The sequence below is a fragment of the Thunnus thynnus genome, chromosome 10, assembly GCF_963924715.1.
Source record: "Thunnus thynnus chromosome 10, fThuThy2.1, whole genome shotgun sequence".
NCBI classification, from domain to species: Eukaryota; Metazoa; Chordata; class Actinopteri; order Scombriformes; family Scombridae; genus Thunnus; species Thunnus thynnus.
In genome coordinates, this window is record NC_089526.1 from 30,905,236 (window position 1) to 30,927,289 (window position 22,054).

The 22,054-nt window shown below is 38.5% G+C and overlaps 1 protein-coding gene across 3 annotated transcripts in view; it reads right to left on the bottom strand.

Moving 5' to 3' along the window:
- The window catches only part of cdk14 (cyclin dependent kinase 14), a 205,651-nt gene that overhangs the window by 105,650 nt on the left and 77,947 nt on the right, over nucleotides 1-22,054 (bottom strand). For all 3 annotated transcript variants that reach the window (XM_067602483.1, XM_067602485.1, XM_067602484.1), the window contains 3 exons: nucleotides 21,430-21,524; nucleotides 15,682-15,744; nucleotides 1,681-1,804 (listed from right to left, as the gene is read on the bottom strand). In XM_067602483.1, coding sequence (XP_067458584.1) covers nucleotides 1,681-1,804; nucleotides 15,682-15,744; nucleotides 21,430-21,524 — 282 coding nt within the window. The remainder of the gene's footprint in view (nucleotides 1-1,680; nucleotides 1,805-15,681; nucleotides 15,745-21,429; nucleotides 21,525-22,054) is intronic.

The following is a 22,054-nucleotide window of genomic DNA, read 5'->3' on the forward strand; positions in this document are numbered from 1 at the left end:
TTTCTTCTTCTCATTTCCCTCGCAGTAATGTTTTTCCACTAATACAAGGTTTGCATTATTGATGAAGCTGCCACCCTCTCCTCCCCCCATCTGTCTGAGCCGAGGGATGGAGAGGCGGAAGGGTGGAGGAGATGGATAGTAGGGGAGAGGGAAGGCTTGAGAGAAGGGTGGGTGAAAGGATGTGGGTGGAGGAGTAAAGACGCTGGATGGATGGACGGACAGACGGATGGATGAATGAATGGAAGGATGAATGGATGGATGGACGGACAGAGTGTACAGAAGGCTGGATGGTTAGTGTGTCTGCCCCCCAGGATGCCAGACAGGCCATGTACGCAGTATTTACTGAGCACTGATCCAAGCCATATGGTGCCACTTCAGGAGGGGTTCCCAATACACATATGCAGACACACACACACACACTTATTCAGCCTTGACCAAAATAGATTGGTGCATGAATGTGCTCAGTAACTTTCATTGTGATCTGCTCTTTGATTTGGATATTTCTTGCGTACAAGTGGAAATTCTGGTCTGACAGTGGCGCTAGATGAAAGGTCAGGAAAAGCAAAGGTCAGGAGGTCAACTAGTCGTCAAGATTTCGTGTTTTTGGCCAAAGTGTTGGACAGATGGATGAACCAACAGACCATCCAAAGCCACCCTGCTGCTGCTGCTGCCAAGAAAGAAAAAAAAGAAGCCCTAATGTGGCAAGTGTTTCTGCAAGAATCCTATTATGCCATGATCAGACTACACAATACTTTGGTCTTTTAAAATGGACACCGTGTCATTGAGTCATACTTTCCTTCTGTGACTTAACATTATCTGCCAATTATAGCTTGCCATCTTTCATGACTTCCATATTTGATCAGACAGGAAGTGCCAGAGGTCCACTTAGAAGTTGTCAAACTAGGCAAGAGTGGAAAAATTATGACACGCCAGTTTCTTTGTGCATTGTGCTGGATGATCTCAGCATTATTGTCAGTGAGGAAAAAGTGAGTCAGCATTTAGACTATTTGATATTAAATAATAAGAATGAAGAATCCTCATTGAGCCACACACTTTCTTTTTTGTTGTTACGTAGAGACAACAGTATCAAATCTGGCAGGTTAAGGCGGTAATGCACATGTTATGTTATTATTATTTTGCTTTGATTATAGCATAAAATGATAATCCCATATAGGACAAATTTTTTTAAGGATTTTTAGGAGCGGTGAGTATGGATCAAATTCTTTGTCATGGTATAATTTTTTTATCATTACATATGTGTGAAATTAATATATTTTGGGAAAAATAAATTGAGAAACTGTTGATGGGTCATACAAATAATGCATAAAAAATTCAATATAGTCATCATAAAGCAGTCCTGTTCATTGATTTGCAACATTTCCCACAATGACCTAATACAAACAGATGTTAAACGGTTAACAAATTTATACCATCTCATGGTGCGATCTAACTCACCCTTGGTTAAAATAGTGTCATTGCACCTTTACAATTTAAGACATTTCAATCCCAATAACTTTACGGATCAATTTTAAGCCACATGTACAGATAATAATACTAACAACAATGATAAATGCAGTGACAGAGAGGATATTCAGCCTTTTCTACTTCTAAAATACACACACTCTTACACCTTACAGATAAACACACACCAGTGTCAGTGCCAGTGTCCATCCTACTCACCAAAGTCAGCCAGTTTGAGCTCTCCAGTGTCACTGATGAGCAGGTTTTGGGGTTTCAGGTCACGGTGAAGGATGTACCTCTGGTGGATGTAGGACAGGCCTCTCAGTAACTGGAACAGGAACAGCTGGGACAAAAACAAGTGAACAAAGAAAAAAAATTATAGGAGTGTGTGTAACTCTGACATATCTTCATGACAAGAAACAAGGACAGATTCTGCATCATTTTCATTAATATCAATATTTCTTCATTCCTTCCCTGTGCTGCAGTGGCACATTAAACTGAGCAGGTGTCGGGTGCAGAGACGTGTGGAAAAAACTATTCATCACAATGGTAGGGCTGTAACTTCATTCCAGTCTAAATGGGAACAAAAAGAGCCATGAACCCCACGTTATTTACAAATAGCTCAATGAAATGCTGTTTCACTTACAAAGGCACACACACCAAAATCAATACAGATCTATCAATCAACAGCATAGCCATCATTTCCTCCACTCGGACTATTGAGCATTGATAAAACAGATGAGACATTACAACACCCCTCTGATTTCACAGCTGGATTACTAGGAGCTGCTTTATTGACAGGTCAGAGTGAGAATAAGTAGTAAATTAAACTGTCTGTTCCTTCTTTGAAATGAGTGCATAAACTGTGGCTTGTGATATATTTCATCAACATTTGCTTGGTGTGAAAAGTGAGGGGTGTTTTTTTTTTTAAGTGGAAAAGAAAAGAGAAAGGTGACAGCAGAAATAAATGTATGTAGCTGTGGCTGCAATCACACCAAACACACACACCTCCCTTTCATTTCCTGTGAAGAGCAGCGAATCGGTTGCACAGAGCATGACAGGGATGGAGACAGCAGGGGGCAGGAAGGAAGTGTGGAAAGAAGAGCTAAAATCACTGAACTTTGACCCAGATCATCTTTTGTTTATCTCTCATCAAATGTTTTCTAGTTCTAATATATGCTGGTCTGATGTGTTGAATGTCCCATTTATTAACTGCAATCTCTCACTTTATTCATCAGTGTTTTTCAAAAAGTGAAACATGCTCCTGGAGATTACTCTAATCTAGTACGTATATTCTAAATATATACTGCACACTTTGCTATTACAATTTGAACCCACTGTGACTTTAAAGCTGCATCAAACACAGATACATATCTGTCCATTCTGTCAAGCTGTTGATATTTACTGCAGACTGTGATGGTCTTGGGTTCATGGAAAAGGGTCATGCTCATTCAAGTCCACTAAAACAGAAATATTCAACAATTTTAACCTCTGGTTGATCCACAAGGTTCAGTTTGTCATAATAAACCTTGAAATCTCCATTTCAGTGCACTTCACTGTGTGCTTCATGCTCACGTGAGTTGAAATATGTCCCCTGTAAAAACTGGAGATCAAAAAATAGTACTGTAGTTCTCCAAAATATTACAAATATTCACACAAAAGCAACACCAGAGACTGGAGGATTTCACTGACATATACTGTAATAACAGGAAATTCATTCATAAACTGCATTCATGAAACTGCATGAATCTGTTTTTGATGACACATTATCTGAATAAATTTAGCATTTAAATTTACATTTTTATAGCCAATTATTTTACTACGGAAATTAAACACAAGTCATCCACCTGCCTATGGAGCTCATAAACCCAAACCACATCTACAAAATAAATGTAGTTATTGAATATATATGTACTGCATACGCTGTATCTGCCTCTGTCAGTCTGAGCTTTCAAAAACAAAAATCCTAAAAATGACCCAAAGTCAAAGCTACGTTAAACTTGTTTTGTTTTGTGTCTGAGATCTGCCATCACCCCCCCCCCACACACACAGGCACTGTCAGTCAACAAATAATGAGGCGTGCACGATCCAACTCTCAATTCTATTGCAATTCCAGCGTTCCTCTCTCATTTTCTCTTCTCTCAGTGATACTATAGTCTCGGCCAATTAAGCTGATTGAAGCACCGTGGAGTCCAATCAGGCACGGGCCCTGTCTGGCATCTGGAGTCACCGGGTCAACAGTTTATTATTCCTGCACTCTGCGGGTGAGAGATGAACTGCGGGGCAGCAAATTAGCATGGGAAATGGGGGTTTACTCATGTATATCAAACATACTTCTGAAAAGCCCTCGCCTTCTTACGAGTGCAGCTGCACTATAATAAAATAAAAAAAATCACCCTTTCTTCTCTTCAGTCAACTCCTCGATTCAAACATCAAACCCCTTTTGAAAGACGCTTTTCCTGTTTGGCTTTGGATGGAAACAGCTCTGTTCCATTTGCATTCGAATATTTGAGGAAAAGTGAATTGCTGAGAGCGAGCTGACGAGGCTTTTCAGAAAAACAATCATTGACAGTTTGGAAAATAATAATAGTCTATGTTGTTCTCAAGACAGCACAATTTTCAAATTAAATTCTGTGTGTGTTGTCAATAATTGTCCAGATTTAAACACCCGCACATTCTTTCTTCTTTCAAGTCAGACTCAGTACGGTGAATATGTGGGGAATATTTGGCTTGTTGACACATCAAGACATCTGCTTGCCAAGCAAGCTCACCCAACTGTAATAAGTGACTATGAGATGTCCATCTGGGTAAATGTATTGAAAGGAACCCTGCCTATGAATTTGTAACTGCACCAATTAACGTTGTGAGTGAGTGGGGGAAACAAAGAAAGAACAGAGACAAACACAAAGAAAAACTAGATAGACAGACAGTCACTGGTTATAAACTATTCCAGGTTTTCAAGGAATCTGTTTTTGATATCAGATTGCACTAAATACTAGAGTACCTATGAACCTCATTGACTGTTGCTATGGGGAAGACACTGGAAGCCCCCAGTTTGTAACACTAGGTTTTCTGTTATGAATCTGTAGTATCTGGTAACACTTGATTATGCAGGTCCCATAATTTTAAACTCATTTCCTGGGAATTTTCTGAGTCATTTGCAGGTATTTAATGGTTCATTTTTAGGACATTTTAGATTAGATTAGCATATTAGATTTTTTCAATAATTTCCTAAAAGGAGCTGCTGTGTAACTGTTGATTCTTAGGACATTTCTTTGAAAGGATTATGTAATTTGTTAGTAAACAGGAAATGTGCTCAATATAGAGTTTTTAACCTAATATGCTAACACATAGTCTGACAAAATATAATGAATGGACACTTACCAACAAAAGCAACTTAAGACTTGTTTCTGTTTTTCTTATAATCTGTAGCAAACTGCGCCATCCTCTCTGTACAATGTCCTAAAATTGAACCTTACACAGAAAATTAGTATAAAATTAAGGGACCTCCAAAATAAAGCGTTACCGATTATCTCAAACTTGACAAAGCTCCTCCAGAGCCACAGAACACATTATATATACAGTTATATATAACTGTCTTCAGGCTGAGTAGTACTGCCTGTGATGAGTGAAGTGATCTGTTAAATCGGTGAAGTTCCCCATCACTGTCTTCTTCACCATGTCGTTAGCTGCACAGCAACAGAATCTTAAGCTCACTGATCAGATGGTTCCTACTGCAATGCGCTCTGGGATTTGGCTTACCTCCCAAAGTTGTTAAGTATACAGTCTTGTACTTTTGACTTCTTGTACTTTTTAATTTTTTCAAGGCAGTGTCTCATTGTTTGTACTCAAGCAGGAGAATTTAATGGCCATCTAATTGTTGGAAATACTCCAGAGGCTTTGGAAAAAAGGACACACTCTTACACTCACAGCAAATATGGCCAAGAAGAAGTTACTTTATCCATTCTGCTTTTGTAAAACTAGCTGATAATACACATCATGAATGAGAATATATTGAAGAGGAAAAAGCCCTGCAGGATCTCTAGTGTGTGTGTGTGTGTGTGTGTGTAGGGGGGGGGGGGGGATGTTTAATCATGATGCATTATTAGTTCATAACTGCAGGAGAAATAAACCGTGTGATGGTAGTTAAATCAGCCATTAACATAATCTATCACCTGAGGAGTGACCCTGCTGCACGAACAACAATCCATCATCAGCACACGAATAAACACATTGCCATTTTTCTAATGATGAAATACTTATTGCCATCAACGCAAGCAAAGCTCTCTATCAAGATAAGCTTCATGAAAAAAATCTGCGAATTGGAAAGGCTTGTCTGTGTTATCTATCAGCTAAATGTAGCAGAGTCTGGCTCCATTGTCTGATATTCATTGTGCAGCAAAGCATGAGGCAATGTATCAAAATGACAGCAGCCCACTAGGGTTCATATAGTTTCACTAGGAGAAAAACAAAGTAAAGCAGCACAGAACACTAGAGGAGAAAGAAAGATACTGTGTTGTGATTTTAATATGGAACACGCTAAGCTAACAAGCTTTATGGTTTACTCAGGCTTGAAGACTGATTGATTAGGGACACACTGGAAAAGAAAAACAACACGAAAATTCTAATGCTCCACAACAAAAGTGTTAAGATAGAAAGCAACATACACTGTAAAATTAAAAAAAACACTTCAGTCAGCCAACTCATGTGGAGTAGATTATTATTTAAATGTAGAATATGTACAGCATTAGAGTTTGTCATCTAGGCTCTGACCTTGTCGCTCCCCACAAGGAAACACTGATCTCGCACAGCAGGGACTCGGGAGTGATGATACTAACTTCCCCCCTAGGGGAAGATAGACTCAGAGCTTACAGGTGGATGCTGGGGTGGAGGTGGGGCTTTTGAAACGCTATATGAACTGCAGCGGGTGATAACAGCCTTAACAGCAAGCAAGCATAGCTTTTAGCAGTGATGTGGCAGCAGGCATGCAGCAAAAGTGCGTGCGGAGCACTGACAACTTAAGTACGATGCCATGATTATAAGGGTGCGATGGATATACAGTGAGGGGAGTATGGCATGTGAGTGGAATGGCAACTCGAGTTGGACTGCCTGGACTAGCTTGCAGGCATCGTTTCATTTATTATAGCCGAAATAGTACTGGGACTAAAATGTAATGTTCATACTCTTGAGTATTTTGAGGAAGATTAAACTCTTATCAGACACCCCTTTTATGTGCATCAGCCCAAAACTAATGTACCCAAAATAAAAAGTTTTCTGTTCGTAACCATGGTGTTACCATTTGAAAGGCAACTCTTTAAATTTTACAATCAAAAAGTCAGAATGTGTATAAGTGATCCTGAACCAAAGTTACAGAGGTGTCCCACGGGTGGGACAGCCTCATTTAACAGATTAACATCCAAAGCAAATTTCATGGGAATCTAGACATTTTTTGTTATGCCTTGCCTCATAGAGCCAATATATGGTAAAGGGAAATTTTTAATCTGATGGCAGTGTCAGAAATCAGATGGTCCCCAAATTAATTAGAAATTATTCTCTGGAGACCATGAATATCCCTGCTAAATTGAATTCAGCTGACGAAATATCCAAACCAAAGCACTGTGCAGACATGATGACAGAGAGAAGAACAGACCTCCAAACTAAAAAGATGATTTGTTTTCCAAAATTCCCCATATGAGCATTTTCTGTCTGAAGCAAAACACAAAAAATACCTGGTTAGTTATCATCTCAGTTTAGAATTGTAGCATGCTATCATTGGCTAATTGGCAATAAACATTAAGTACAGCTAAAGCTGATGGGAATTTCATCAGTTTGGCAAGTGCTTGGTCATATTTGGTAAACTGAAATTTGAAACTGATGACAGTGCTAGATTAAAAGTCAGGGGATCACTAAAGTCACAATTCGTTCTTTGGGGAACTTGAATGTCTGAACCAGATTTCATGGTAATCCACCCAATAGTTGTTGAAATATTTCACTCCAAACCAAAAATGGCAACCTCATGGTGGCGCTAGAGGAAAAGACAGGGGATCGCCAAAGTCAGTAGGAGTCATTGTCCGGAAACCATGAAAGTCTATCCCAGATTTCGGCCCAATCCATCATGTAGATGTTTAGATATTTCAGTCTGAACTGACACTGCCATTGTCATTTGGACATTCCTAGAGTCCCACCAATAGCATTGCTAAAAGTCACTTGGGTTAGAGAAAGATTATGGTTATGGTTAAAAGAAACCAATGTCAACTGTAGAATGGAAATACTGTTTTCCCATGTAAAGGTCACAATACTTTGCATGCCTTCCCACTGTTTCCCTAAGAGGTCTAAAACATAATCACACTATTTCCGCCCTTACATCTCAGAAATAACTGTTATAATTCACACTGCCACCAGAGGTCCTTGCCAAGTGGCTTTTGCGTCATTTGAACAAAAAGTCTAAGCGGTGGTTTTTCTGGTGAGGGCAGTCTCAACCATCCTACTGAAAGACCAAATGACCAACATCACCAACAGACTGACTGACATAACTCTGCCTGATAAACAAATATTAATGCTCTGTTTGAGCTCAAACTGTAACAATAATACGCTTATATTCAGACTACAATTGCCTGGACAAATTCTACATAAACAAAGACTCCTCCAACAAAAGTGAAGCTCAAAATTCACAAATCTCACAAACCTTTGGATTCAATGACATATCACCAAGGCAGTGTTTTGCTGAAATGAGTAAAAGTGGTGAAATCATTGAGGGAGAGATAAAATGAAGGAGTGTTAAATGGAGTGAAAAGGGTCTACCATCTGCCAGCAGGCATGGAAAGAGCCCTTATCTTTTCCATCCACTAAGCATCTCTACAGTGTTGTCCTTAATGGGCTGAATTAAGAGACAGCATCAACCTGCACTGTTGCACCAGCCACAGAGGACTATAAAGTCCCAGATATGACCTAAATTGTTTTTGGCTTATGTTTTAACGAGCAGCTGTATTGTACTGCAGTGTCTCTGTGTGTAAATATAGGACTGCTGAAACACCACTAAACGGACTGTAGAACTCCACGGACTAAGTGTCTTTGATGTCACGTGTAGGTTTCTATGGACATGTTTTGAAGTCCGAATTTGTTTCCTGCTGGTTGGCATCTTGGCACATTCTGAAGCCACAGAGTCTATATTTGATCAAAGGGTAGGCTGGATGAAGAGGGCACAAGCAAATAGCAACCACCAAATCTGACTGTGATAGGCTGAGAGACCTGTCAATCAAGTGAACACACCCCAAATCATACTTCTTGTTAAGCCTCAATACCGATTTTAGAAACCACTGCTAAGACAAATATAAGTCTCATTCGTTTAACTAAATATAATCTTTATGGTATTTCTTCCTAAGAACTTGTGAAAGACTTTGTTGTGGCAGAAATGTTAATGTTGTACCATTGTTCTTCTTCCAAGTTCTAAGTGTGAGCACAAGAACAGAAATGTATGCACATGTCAACAACTGATAAAGTCAGGAACCACTGGTAACCTCAAACACCTTCCATTGCAGCCAGGCACACAAGCTGTGATCTTTCACGTCAGGAAGATGGACAACTGACAGAAAATGGTAGAAAATGGTTAATAGGTAGATATAATTTCCATTCCTCCATTATGATATGTGTTAGAGTCATTCCTAACCTTTTGATTTGTTGCACTTTAAAATTAAGCGACTGGTTGCCACAGGTAATAATTGTTAATAGAATAGAAAAGGTTAAACTATTAAATATATAGATTTGTCTATGTTATGTATGTGTGATGTCTCTTCTATCCAATCCAATTAATCATCTCACAACACCTCAGATTTATCTTGTTCAAGATTGAAGATTGAAGATTTAGTTTATTGTCATTTTCTTGTGTATTTGGATACACAAAAAATAAAATGCTGTTCCTCCTAGGCCACAGGAGTGCAACAACAACACAAAGGATAAAGATATACTGTATATCTAAAAATCCCCTTTAAGAAAATGATAAAAACATATAAATCCCAAGAGAAAAAAACAAAAAAAGAATGAGCAGTTGGCAGCACAGTGCATTAGAGTGCATTAAGAGAGAAAAGTACATGTCTCAGTTCGATGTAGACAGCTCTTGCATGTCAACAAGTGACCAGCACTGATGGGGAAGTTATATAATCCATTTTGCTATCCAGAGAACATTAGGTAACATGATTGTTGGAACTCTATTCTCTATTGACAGTTCTGTATTAGAATTGTATGGGTTAACAGTTATGCTAGCTTGCACTCCTCCGCGCTTCTATCAACATATTAACAGAGGCTGGTAATCACATGAACACAAACGCCTGGTAAAATAACTTGGTCATGTTATAATTTGCTAATTTGAGGAGGACTGACTGAACACAGCACATACAAGTGAATGATACACAGCAGGGTTTATGACTTGGATGTGACCTCTAAGTTTTGGCATAAGAGGACTGAGTTTCTTAAACACATTTGTTGACCACTGATGATGTATTTGGTGTTAAAATGTTGTTTTCAAATGAGAGGGCTCCCTACAACTTCAAACATGCTCACTACTGGAAATATAGTAGTCCTAAGTGTGACTAATAAGTGATGAGTGACATTGACTTGTGTTTAAATTGAGCATTGCTGAAGTCAATGCAACTAACTCAATTCTAACTACAGTAAGTGTGAACTTTGCTTGTATTTCACCCATAATTACTACAAAATTACATATTTCTTTCTAGGAAATTACAAGCAAAGTATTAAGAAAATACTGATCCATAAATAAAATGTTACTGCTGAAAGCTTTTCTGGCTCTTTTCACATCACCATGTGTCAGATGCTTGCTGTGATCACTAGTCCTTGCTACTGACAGGATACTGATGACTAATGTGCAATCAGTAGCTTCCCTTGTAATGCAATTGCAAAAGCAAACGCTAGCTGTTATTTGGCTTGTCGACGTGTTTTGCAGTGGGTGTCAGTTTCCCATTGATCTGTGGAGATGTCACTGAGACACGGCCCTTCAGCTGACTGTATATAATCTAATAAGAAGAGCACTTCAGCAGCAGCCTGGATGAGGTCATACTCACTTGTGTTAAATTACAGCGGCGATGCTAACAAACTGTAGTCAAGTACATGGGGCAAGAAAAGTTAATGGTGCTGTGAAACAAGACAGTTTCCAATAGATTTGGCTTTGGATCATTTAGTTTAAATGGAAACTTCAGTACATTTTCAAATTTAAAGGAACAAACACACACACACACACATACACAGACCCCCCCCCCCCCCCCCCCCCCCCCCACACACACACACACACACACACACACACACAATGATCTCTGGTTCTTGACCAATAATTACATTAGCAGTGAGCGTCTGAGTGTGTCTCTAAATGTTAATTTGATCTAGCACCAGTGGAGACACTAAAAGCTTTTATGTTGCTGATTAGTAAATAAGAGGATGGTTGAGTGACTGCACGGTCCTCACAGTCAGTCATAAAACACACTAATAGGAGAAATTAACCCTCTTTATGGTCCTCGTGTTCAGGTCAAAATTGGTTCATTGCTGACTTCAACGTGACTTAAACTCCCATAAACTTGGTCCCAGGGTTTCATATAACTTTCTATAAAGGGACTGATATGACACTGTAAATTAACAGGAAAGTTTCTGGAGAGAACTATGTAATTACTATTACAGGGAAATTGATTTCCACTATTTTCATTCTAATTAACTGTAATCAAAGTGCGCAATCCACTCTGCATCCTCAAACACTGCCGCAAGGGAGTGCAAGTGCCCTTTCAGGAAAACAAATACTTCAGTGTGAAGTTCAAACAGTCTCAGTAGTGTTTCCCCCGTCATTGCTGCTACGCCATCTGTACAAATGTGACTGCAGGATTTCCACTCCAGATTTTTGTCTTTTAAAAAGCTGTCTATAACCTGAAGCTTGAGCTTCTTGCAAAAACAAAATATGCTCATTTATTTTTGACACTGTCTTTATAAACACACAAAAGCCAGGAGCTGAGCCTCTCTACTAACATCTGTCATTTCATCCAACTGCAAAGTGAACTGACCCGCTCGCTTCATTTTATCCTCCACTTGTCGAACAATATTAACGGACATATCATCCATCCGACGGGACGCTGTGTCGTTTGATAATGGAGCTGTCTTTACTGTGTCGGCCGCTTTCTTGTCAATCATAGTTTCAGCCAAAACTACTGCAGGGAGAATGAGATCTCTCGATGATAGAGTGAGGCTTCTTTGACTTTGCCACAAGTAGCGACACAGCATAAGACGCCTCCAGTGCTTTGCTTGACACGCTTGTCGCTTTCTTCAGTGTAGTCTGACTTGACTTGAATCCTGACAGTTTTCAACTGAAAAAGTCCACAGTTTTACCAAGGAGTGTTTGGTGCTCTGGTTTCACTGTAGATGGCCTGTCTTTATTAGATTATTTGTCAGTACTTCACCACAGACGTAAAAGTAAATCCATCCATCCGTGAATGCACGTACCGCTTTAGAAATGACCTAGAATATTGTCTTATCATTTTGGAAATAAAGTGTAATCCCTAATATTTCCGTGTACCCCCTGCAAGCAGCTCAATTACCTCTAGGGGTACACGTACCCCCCGTTGGGAGCCACTGTGTTATGTCATTAAGTAAACACAATATTGATTAAGTACAATGCAGTCAAAAGGAGGTAATCACATTTAATGGATAAGGCTGGCATTATTCTATATTTTTCTAATTCTCAATGAATCCCATGAAAAGACCAAAAACAACAATGTGTTACTTTGTCTCTCAACACTTTCTGACTTCCCTAACCTGTCTTTGTCCTCAACACCAAGCCTGCTGATTCCTAATGAAGACGTACAACTCTAATAGCTGTTCACAAATATAGTTCATTTTTCAAAATGAAATTTCCAAAAACAGATGGTCACTGTAGTTTTCAGCAAACATTACTCAAACAGAAGTCAATAGTGCATTTGTTGCCATTTGCATCATGATGGGTAAAAACTGTCTCCTGGACATAACAAATGTAACTGATCTATGAACATTATAGAGGAAATAAATTGGATTATCATGCACCAACCATCATAATTAAATCTGGGAGAAAAAAAAATGGTTTCAGAGAGTTTGGGAGTGGTGAGTCAATCAGAGTCACACAGTTTCCACACAGGCTGTGTGGGAAAAGCAGCTTCAGTCCTATGTCAGTGCCTATGCATGCGTTCAGGCACCCATATTGTGGCAGTGTTAAGAGCCCGACACACATTCATTGTATTAACAAATACAAAAAAATAGACCTGAAGCATAAAAACACACTTCAGGTTGTGATTTCGCATGGATAGCACAGGTGAAATGTGAGCCGATATGCAGCCTGTGTAGACAGCTGTCCTGATTAAAATAGAAGCGGATCTGTTCTGTGATTTGCATGCAGATGGACTGAAAAACTGAACAACGCCTCCTGTGTAGATGCACCGTAACAGATTTCAATACTAATGCGTGAGATGGTCCTCCATCTAAAACGCACACATCAGTCTCTTGGTGAACGTTATACTGGGCTTATTTTCCTGTCAGCTGCCAGATCATTAGACCTCCTCCCTGATGTCTGCTCTTTCCTTCATTCACCAGCCTATTTAACCAGCACTGCCATTACATTAGCTCTACACACAGAGTACTCAGCTCTTACAGGCTACATTGGGATATTAGTGGAGTATGTAATATTGTTACAAAAGTGGACTCTTTCTCTGACAGGAGAGATGCAAATGATCTTCCATCCTGTCTAACACACCTCAAGACTCTTTATTCATGCGAGGCACATTGGGAATTTGAGCTAAATGGTAACGTCGGCTAGCAGACATACTCACAATGACAATGCTAACATGCTGAGGTTTACCACGGTCACCATCTTAGTTTAGCATGTTAGCATGCTAACATATGTCAATTAGCACTGCTGGGACCGATAATTAGTTTTGCAGGTATTTGGTCATAAAAGTACTGTACAAATTCTGACCTGCTGATGGTGAAGGGGTGAAAGTCAGGGTGGGAGCAATTCAGACTGTGGGGAGCATGAATATTGAACAAAATGTCATGGCAATCCACGCAAGTTGCTGATTTCAGTCTGAACCAAAAATGTCAACCTGCTGGTAGCACCGGATGAAAAGTCAACAAGTCATTAGGATACATCTCCCTTGAGGCTATGAATATCTGCACCAAATATCATGACAATCCATCCAATATATGTTCAGATATTTTAGTCTGGACCAAAATGGTGGACTTACTGACAGATCAGAGCCATTGTTAAAGCTACGCCACTAATGTAGCTTAAAAATCATAACTCTGGTGACCACTCTGATGATACTCATCTTCTCTCACACATATCCACTTCACTGGACTGGTAATATGCATGATCAAGAACAGAGGTGAGAAACTGTAAATAACTAAATTACAGTCAGCTTGACTAAACCCAGCATTGACATCTGAGCATATGTGATGTCATTTGCAGTGTAAGGATACTACAGTACATCTTAGTTTGATTCTGTTGGCACTCAGGAAGAACATTTCTCAACGTGCACAATTTATAGAGATAACTAAAAGTTCCAATATTTTTGGTTAATTATGCCCCACAAAAAGAAAGGAAGGGCCATTCTCATTGTGGTGGGTTATTACAATCATTGTATTCATGCTGGGAAGCTCTAGTACAGCTTCTGTCACTCGACTGCACAGGAACAAAAACCACACAAGCCCTATCAACAGATTAGAAATCACAACTCAGGCGTCTCACCAATAAGTAACAAAGTCAGCAGGAGCCAAGCAACACCTCACTCCGCTCTCTCGGAATAATCCTAAATTATTCATGTGAATCCCAATGAGGCTGCTGTCAGCGGGAAAAATACGTATTACTTATGTAAATCCTCGGTAGCAAAAGGTACGGGATGTTACATAACAGATGTACCCTGAACTGTCACCTTCCAGCATGACGGAACATCCTCACAACCTCTTAACAACCCCCCCCCCCCCCACATGGCCTCATTCACTCCATCATTTCTTTCAACCTGTTCATTTATGTTTACTGCTTTACCAACATGAGATGATGAGACATCAAGTTAGCATTAGGAAAATAGCAATGGTAAAATAATCACAATGATTCTTCATGGTTTGAGATGTGGTTGAGGTTGAGGTAAGGCAGCTGAAATTATTTAATTATGGTTTAGTTAGGTTTAAATATAGGTTACTAAAAGTTTAGTCTTCATGTAGCCAGACTCTGACTATTAGCATATGTTCTGTTCCATAATGTCTTTTTCATTTAGATTCAAAATGACCAGACTATTGCTTTGGTGTGACATTATGGTCATTTCTCAAACAGTGCAATCTGGAAAACAGACCTATTGAAAACCCAAAGAAACAGAGGCATCTACCCCAAAAAAGCTGCTGAAAATAAAATATTTCATGGTGAACTAAATTTTTACAGAAACAACTCTGCTGAAATGGCTGTTCTATGAACCTCAAGATGACTTTAACTTGGGGATAAACTCTTGGCTGGCAGTAATGGCCAGTTATGTTGCGGTGGTGTTTATATAATATGTCTCCTGCTGCCTTTTAGAAATATATTAGGCATAATAAAAACCCAACATTCACATTTTGGCTTGTTATTTTCATGCACATGGAATTTGAATATGGTAACTAGACCAATTAAGAAATGACATACTGTGACGGAGTGGTTGTGGCCGCGCCATTTGTCCCTGTTACACTTTGCTGTATTTCCTATCATACTTGTAATTTGTTTGTTTTGCCAGTATAACATCTATTAGTAGTGTTGCTTTCACATACCATACAGGCTTGTGTTAAGCATTGTTTGTTACATTTACATCTGCATTTCTAGTTTAAATGAGACAGACAAGTATTTAAGTCACCTTATTGTTTATTGATTGAATAAAGTGTTTGATTAGAGGTTGTATATGGGGCATCCTCATGACTAAAGACACCAACCATGTCCTTAAGAGGTAAAACTACACAATATTTCACAAATAGCAAAGCACATTTAAATTCCTTTTCTTTTACTTAATAATTTGCAACACTGCAACTTTATTTGTGGTTTCAAGGTTACACTGCTGCCAGTTTCTTATTTTGTTCCATCCACCTGATCTGCTGCTGCTGGTGGTGAAATCTCTCCTGTTTTTCATAAGACAATGTGATCATTCTACTAAATCTCTTGTTACAATTATACTGTTCATACAATACCTTCACATTGTCCGGATGGAGACCCCCGGGGTGTTTGTCCATGTACTGACACAGGTCTGTATGCTGTAAAATAAAAGCACAACAACACAATCTTAATATAAAAGGCTTAAAACACGTGCAAAGTTATGGATATGTTTGAACATTTAAAGTCTCCCTCCCGCCTTGCTGTGCAGTATGATGTATGTGCGAGAGTTTGTTTCCACATTCATCTGCTTCATCTGTTTGGAGCCAATCGTGGTCCAGAATGCAACCTACACAAGTGTGATGTGGAAACTTGAAGCCTCCGGTGCACAAACACTGAGAATGGATTTAACAGTGAAGGAAGAAACAACTCGTGTCCAGCAGGAAAATTTCTATATATTATATATATTTGCATATATATAAAGAGGCAGAACATATTTTTTATGTTAGTAGAAATCTCTGAATACAAAAATCAACTGCTGTTGATCTGGTGCATTGCCTCCCTGATGTCTGGAGGAGAAATTATGGTTATTTTATAGTAGATTTTATCATGTGAGACGTGAGGTGAAGAGTTATTTCTAGCAGGATTTGTTTTCTGTCAGCGAGCCTGTATCTACTGACTCATATGACATGTATGCAGTGTTGTGCCGGTCTGCCCTTCACCTCTGTGTTTTGTTAGCAGATTGAAGATGGAGGAGGCAGTGGCTCTGAAATCACACTGATATTTACAATCTCCCACGGCTTCCCACACCAGCGGTGCCTCCTCTGCTGAATAATTCAGAAAGATGCTCCAACATGGACATGCCTGTCTATCTTACTCAAAGCTTGCTCTCCATCTCTGCTTCCATCTGCTTGCTTTTTTTTATTGTCTCCTCTATCTCTCAGTAATACATTGTCATTGTTTCTATGTCCCATCTACACATGTATCTCGCCCTCTCCGTGTCAATCATCATTAGCTTTGAGAACAGAACATTGAGCTAATTTTTCTGGTTGAAAAGCCGCCTGTATGTCAAACAAGCATGGCTGATTATAGATGATAGATCGTCATGAAACCGGCGTATTTAGCCAGCTAGTCCAGCTTTGAGTTCACCATTTCAGCCTGATAAATAACCACTAGCCACCGGCTTATTCAGGAGAAGGACAAGTTTTCATTAAGTTCAAACGCTTGTGTTCAATAAATATCCATGTTATAGCTTTCCCACACCTTGCTGACTTATCTAACAAGCTTAAAGCACACAGGCAGTAAGTCAGAGATAATCAGGGAGGATTTGATGAGAAAACTTCCCTGACCTCCCCGTTTAAACTCAAAAGCCAAACGGATCCCTGCTCTCTTTTTCTAAACAGCCCGCTGAGCTCCACTTGTGTCTCAAATCAAATCAAATCTCCTTTCAAAGCAGAACCTTTGACATGTCTTGTATCTACCAACAGGGGGCATCACACTATTTTCAGTCCTATCAGATGCAGCGGGGATGATAAGCTGAGTAAGAGTGTTCTTGTTCAGAGATTCGGCCTCACTCAGCACTTCAGGATCAAACACTGACCTGAATAGAAATGTGACCATCAAAAGTGGTTGTCAATGAGCCGAGATAACAGAGGACTTGGACTCAACTAGTCCTGTGATGTTAGGGTGAAATCAGCTCTATGCACATTTAACAAAAAGCAGTATTTGAACAATTAATACATAGTTATAACAGTGTAATGTAGCTGTCAGCAGATATATGGACATTTCATTAACAACTTTGTCAACTTTTCATAAGAAGCATTCATATCTGTATATGAAAAGATAATGAATGTTTGATAAAAAATATATATATAACATATATGTCATCATTTATCCATCGATTAAACCCACCTGGGAATAACTTGTACAGTTGTATAAACTGCTAATAATACTTTACAACACACTCTATGATTTATTCATGTATGTAATCATACATCATATATTATGACAGCTATGTAATACACCACTGATAGATGCTTCGTAAGAGGAGGTTATAACTGTTGAGAAATATATTCAAAATACTTCAAATGTCTGTGTATATTTGCTGTATTATAAACCATTAATTAAGTGTTTACACGCTGTTTTTAAATGCAAAATAAGGGAGTTAACATAAAGGATAACACGAAAAAGCCTCCAATTTATTATTTATAACCAGTATATAAATATTTAATACATGTTTACAACACAGTAATATAGTTGTAAGCAGATATGAGGACATATCAATCCATTTAATACATCACACATATAGTATTTGTTCACAATTGTTACTTCTTCTATGAAGACATATTTTATATTATTACAACTGTGTTTTACTATATTGTCATTCATTGTCTTTTTATACAAAAAACACTATTAAATAAATATTGTAATAATGATTCCAATCTTCCACAATTAGCCCTGATGATCTAATACTGACTATCTATAATATATTTCTATTTCCTATGATATGTGCTGTTGTCATTTGTCTACAAAGAGAGGAGTGTCAGTGTGGATTTGTTGCAGACAGCAGGTTTGGACAGTATCTGCACAGACTCTCTTCGCAAGCAGTTTTCACAGTAGCAACACTTTAAAGAGTTGTTTCATTTGCAAAGTTCTGCACCATTTTTCTCTTGTTAGAACACTGTGGACTAGTTTCTAGTGTTACAACAACACACTTCGGATAAAAAAAATGAATTTAGAGATTGTCACCAAATGTTTCTGTTCTTCTGGGATCAGTGAAGAAGCCATTTGGGCTTCCTGCTCACCACTGTTTTGGGAGGAGGTGGGAGGCAAGACCAGTGGAGAACACTGAAGACTCCAGATCATCAGAGCTCTTAGACTGCTTGCTTTTAGTTTAGTTAGCTAAGAATTTTGGGGGCAGATACTGAACAAGAGTTTAAAAAAACATCAGCTAACAATATATCTGCATATATTTGTTTTTTTAAATCAACATTTGACATCAGAGTTGGAGTCCAGTATCAAATTTTCTTATTGAATCCAAATCACTTTTCTTTTGTTTCAGTGGAGACGACTCCGCTCTGTCAGCCATGTTGGACTAAAAAGAGCATTCAGTCCAGTGGCGGTCACTGACAGTGCAACATAAATGTTAGAGTAATGTTTCTTTTCTCTCACAAACAATCTTCAACCAAGAAAAGTCAACTGCCAAAGTATTATTATGGCCTTTGTCAAATTACTCACAGAATTGATATTAATCATGTACATGTGGTATAAGTAGCTGGTGGTTTCAACTGGTGAAAGTGTTTGAGACATAGAAGATTTAATAAGTGGTTTGTTATCATGAGAGCTTAGTGAATACAGGTATTTTTCCAAATAGGAATTAGATCCTAACCCTTACCTTTACCTTAAGGGACCCAACTCTACATTACATAAATGATTATACTAATACGGTTCCTTTAGATTTAGTAAAAAACATTTTATAGTTTAGTTTAGGTTTAAAATATTGTGGGGCACATTGGGGCCTTGTCTTTAATTTCATGGGATAAAAAAACCTCTCTTTAATTTCATGAATGAATTCCACAGAGACATGATTTAATGCCTCACCCCTCGACCCCCGGACTGACCTCTTTGCCAAGTGGGATCTGACAAGATGACACTGACCAAAGTTAAACACTGTGACAGAATGGAGACTGAACAGATCTCCTGAGAGACCATTTCTGACCAGCAACTAAATTATGGCCTGAACTAAAAGCATGAATGACCTTTGGGGTCATTTGAACCAGGAGAAATGACTGATAATTTAACACTCATGGACAGAAAACCCCTCTCCTTATCTACACAGACCAGAGTCTATTCTATTCTAACTCACATTCCTGGAGGACATTCATTCAACCTCTGAGCCAAAGCTGAATATCATATGAATGAAATGTCTAATCATTATGTGAAACATGTAATGTTATTTGTCATAGAAATACATAAAGAATGGTATAACTAATAGCTGTGTGATAATCTATTCAGGAGATGTTAATTTTTGATTTTATCACATTTTTACTACATGTGACAATACTGCCCTCTAATGATAAGATTAGAACTTCACATTGATTTTTTTTAATATCAAGAATTAATGAATGTTTATATGGTAACTATGTCATAATATTTTTAAAATAAGGTAAGTAGTTGTATTGAAAGAATGAATGAGTGTGAATTTTGCGTTTTAAAACTCAAAATTTAAAAATTTAAAACTTAATTTAATAATTAAAACAAAGAATATTCATCAACAATTCGGCATGAAAACACACCCAAAACTCCGCCCATTTTAATCCAAACTATTCTTCTATCAAGGTGTCTCTTTTCTTTGTTTTTCCACCAAGTATGCATGTATTTTAACCTTTTACTGAAACAAGTTCAATTTGTTTTTATTTTATTTGTAACATTAAGTCTCATGCTTCCATGTATAGTATTTCATTTTGAAGTTTACACTGCTACTGAATAAAGATTTGAGTGTAGTCGGATTAAACTTTATTTGGCATTAAACTAAGATTACAAGAAGCCAGCAAAGCCTGAATCCTCAACTCAGACTGAAATATCGCTCTGAAGAAGAAAGCGACGCTTGAAACTGGATCTCAGCCTGCTTGCTCATCGTTCAAATTAAAAAAGATAATTTCTTTAGAGAAGCTGAGTTAGCTTTCCCTTAGCATTCCCCGTCAAAATATGTTATCGTTGAGTCACACACTTTGAGCCGCTATTTCTTAACAATTTTCATTATTATTTTATTCCTATTATCATTTAAAGGCCTTATTATTCTTTGTCTTAATTATCTTATATTCTATCATGTATCCTCAAGATGTTTAGCTATTAATAAATGTCTTCATTTATCCTAAGAAGTTGTTGTGATTTCTTTGAGCACAGTTAACAGAGGTCACTGCTTTGAAAGAAAGAACACAGTTATGAGACTGATTAATTGATCAAATTGAGAATTGAATTCAGGGTTTAATGTTTCCTCCGGACATTAAAGATTACCCTTACAGAGGTGGAGCCCATTATACGAGGTAATATGTGGATTAATGCCTAATATTCATAATGTGTAATGAGGTGAGATTACTCCCATAAGCCTCTAGGGGTTTTCTAAATCTCACCTGCACAATTCGTTTCTTCTCTTTTGTTGTGTTGTTTTATGTTGTTTCGTTTTTACTGTGCAAATAAGAAAATAAAAAAATATTCCTACATATGCTTAAAATATCCAACGCAAATGAATTCAAATATATCTTGTACAAGTCGCACATATCATACTAGCTGATGTCTGCAGTATTGTAAATTGAGGTCAATAGTAATTTTGAGTACCAAGCTTTCCAAAGGGTCATAAATAGGTACATTAATAGAAAACCCTGTCATTTGTGTCTACAATATGTGACAGGACAGATGTGGAAATGTACTAAAACGGTGACCTTGCAATAAAATGGCTGCCTGACTTCCTGTTCTGGGCACAGACAGACCAGCCTCTGGTGGTTCTGGCTGCCATCCTATGGCACCGAGCAAAGAGTGGAAAAAGCCCAGCCTGTATTAACATTCTTACAGTGCCCCATAAACAAGAGTATGCCAATCAAAATATCCACAGCTCATGTTTCTGTGGGCAGGGTATTAAAACCTGAAGCTCAATCAGGGAGCCAGACGGTGAGGTCAAACTAGTAAAACTAAAGACACACACACCAACGAGTGTTGACCTCTGCTACCATTAGAAAACTGTGGTTTCACTTCCATTTGAACAAACACTAAAAACAGATCCTCAACCTAATTTCAGACTTCTTGAGGGTCCAAATGGGTGATGTCAGTGTGGCAGTGTGCGGACTCACCACATATTCAAAGACCAGAGTCAGGGTTTCCTTGGTGTGGATGATGTCATGGAGGAGCACGATGTTGGCGTGCTTCAGGCCTTTCAGAAGAGATGCTGCAGAGAGACGGGAGACGGAGTGTTAGTGTGAAACACATATTGAGATACCAGAGGAATCGTTATGATATACGCCTTCATTAGCTGCATCATTATAATGCAACACGGGCCTTCTTACAAGCCTCACTACATACAGGGGATTAGCGAAAGATCAAAACAGAAAAAAGAAAATACAGGGTGGATTTACTGCTGCGAGTTCTCACACTAATTTGTCAACACATTTATGATGTAATGGACATGTTAACAGAGAGAGCAAAGAGATGATATCTTGGGGAGATGATCAAATCTCCTGTTTCTTTACTGGCGAAGCTTACTGAGTCTTTACTGAGGAGGTTGGGTGTGATCAGCACATTCTGGTACAGACTTGCAAGCGTTTCACATGATTCGCTTCATCTGAGTCACACCTTGTGGACAGTTGGGGGGGGGTTGTGCAAATAATAGAAGGAGATATAAGAAATGTGGTGGATTGTGCAGTCAGCAAAGGTTTACACTCCCAAGGTCCAGAGAATTCGCAGGGGTCCGTTTAGTGT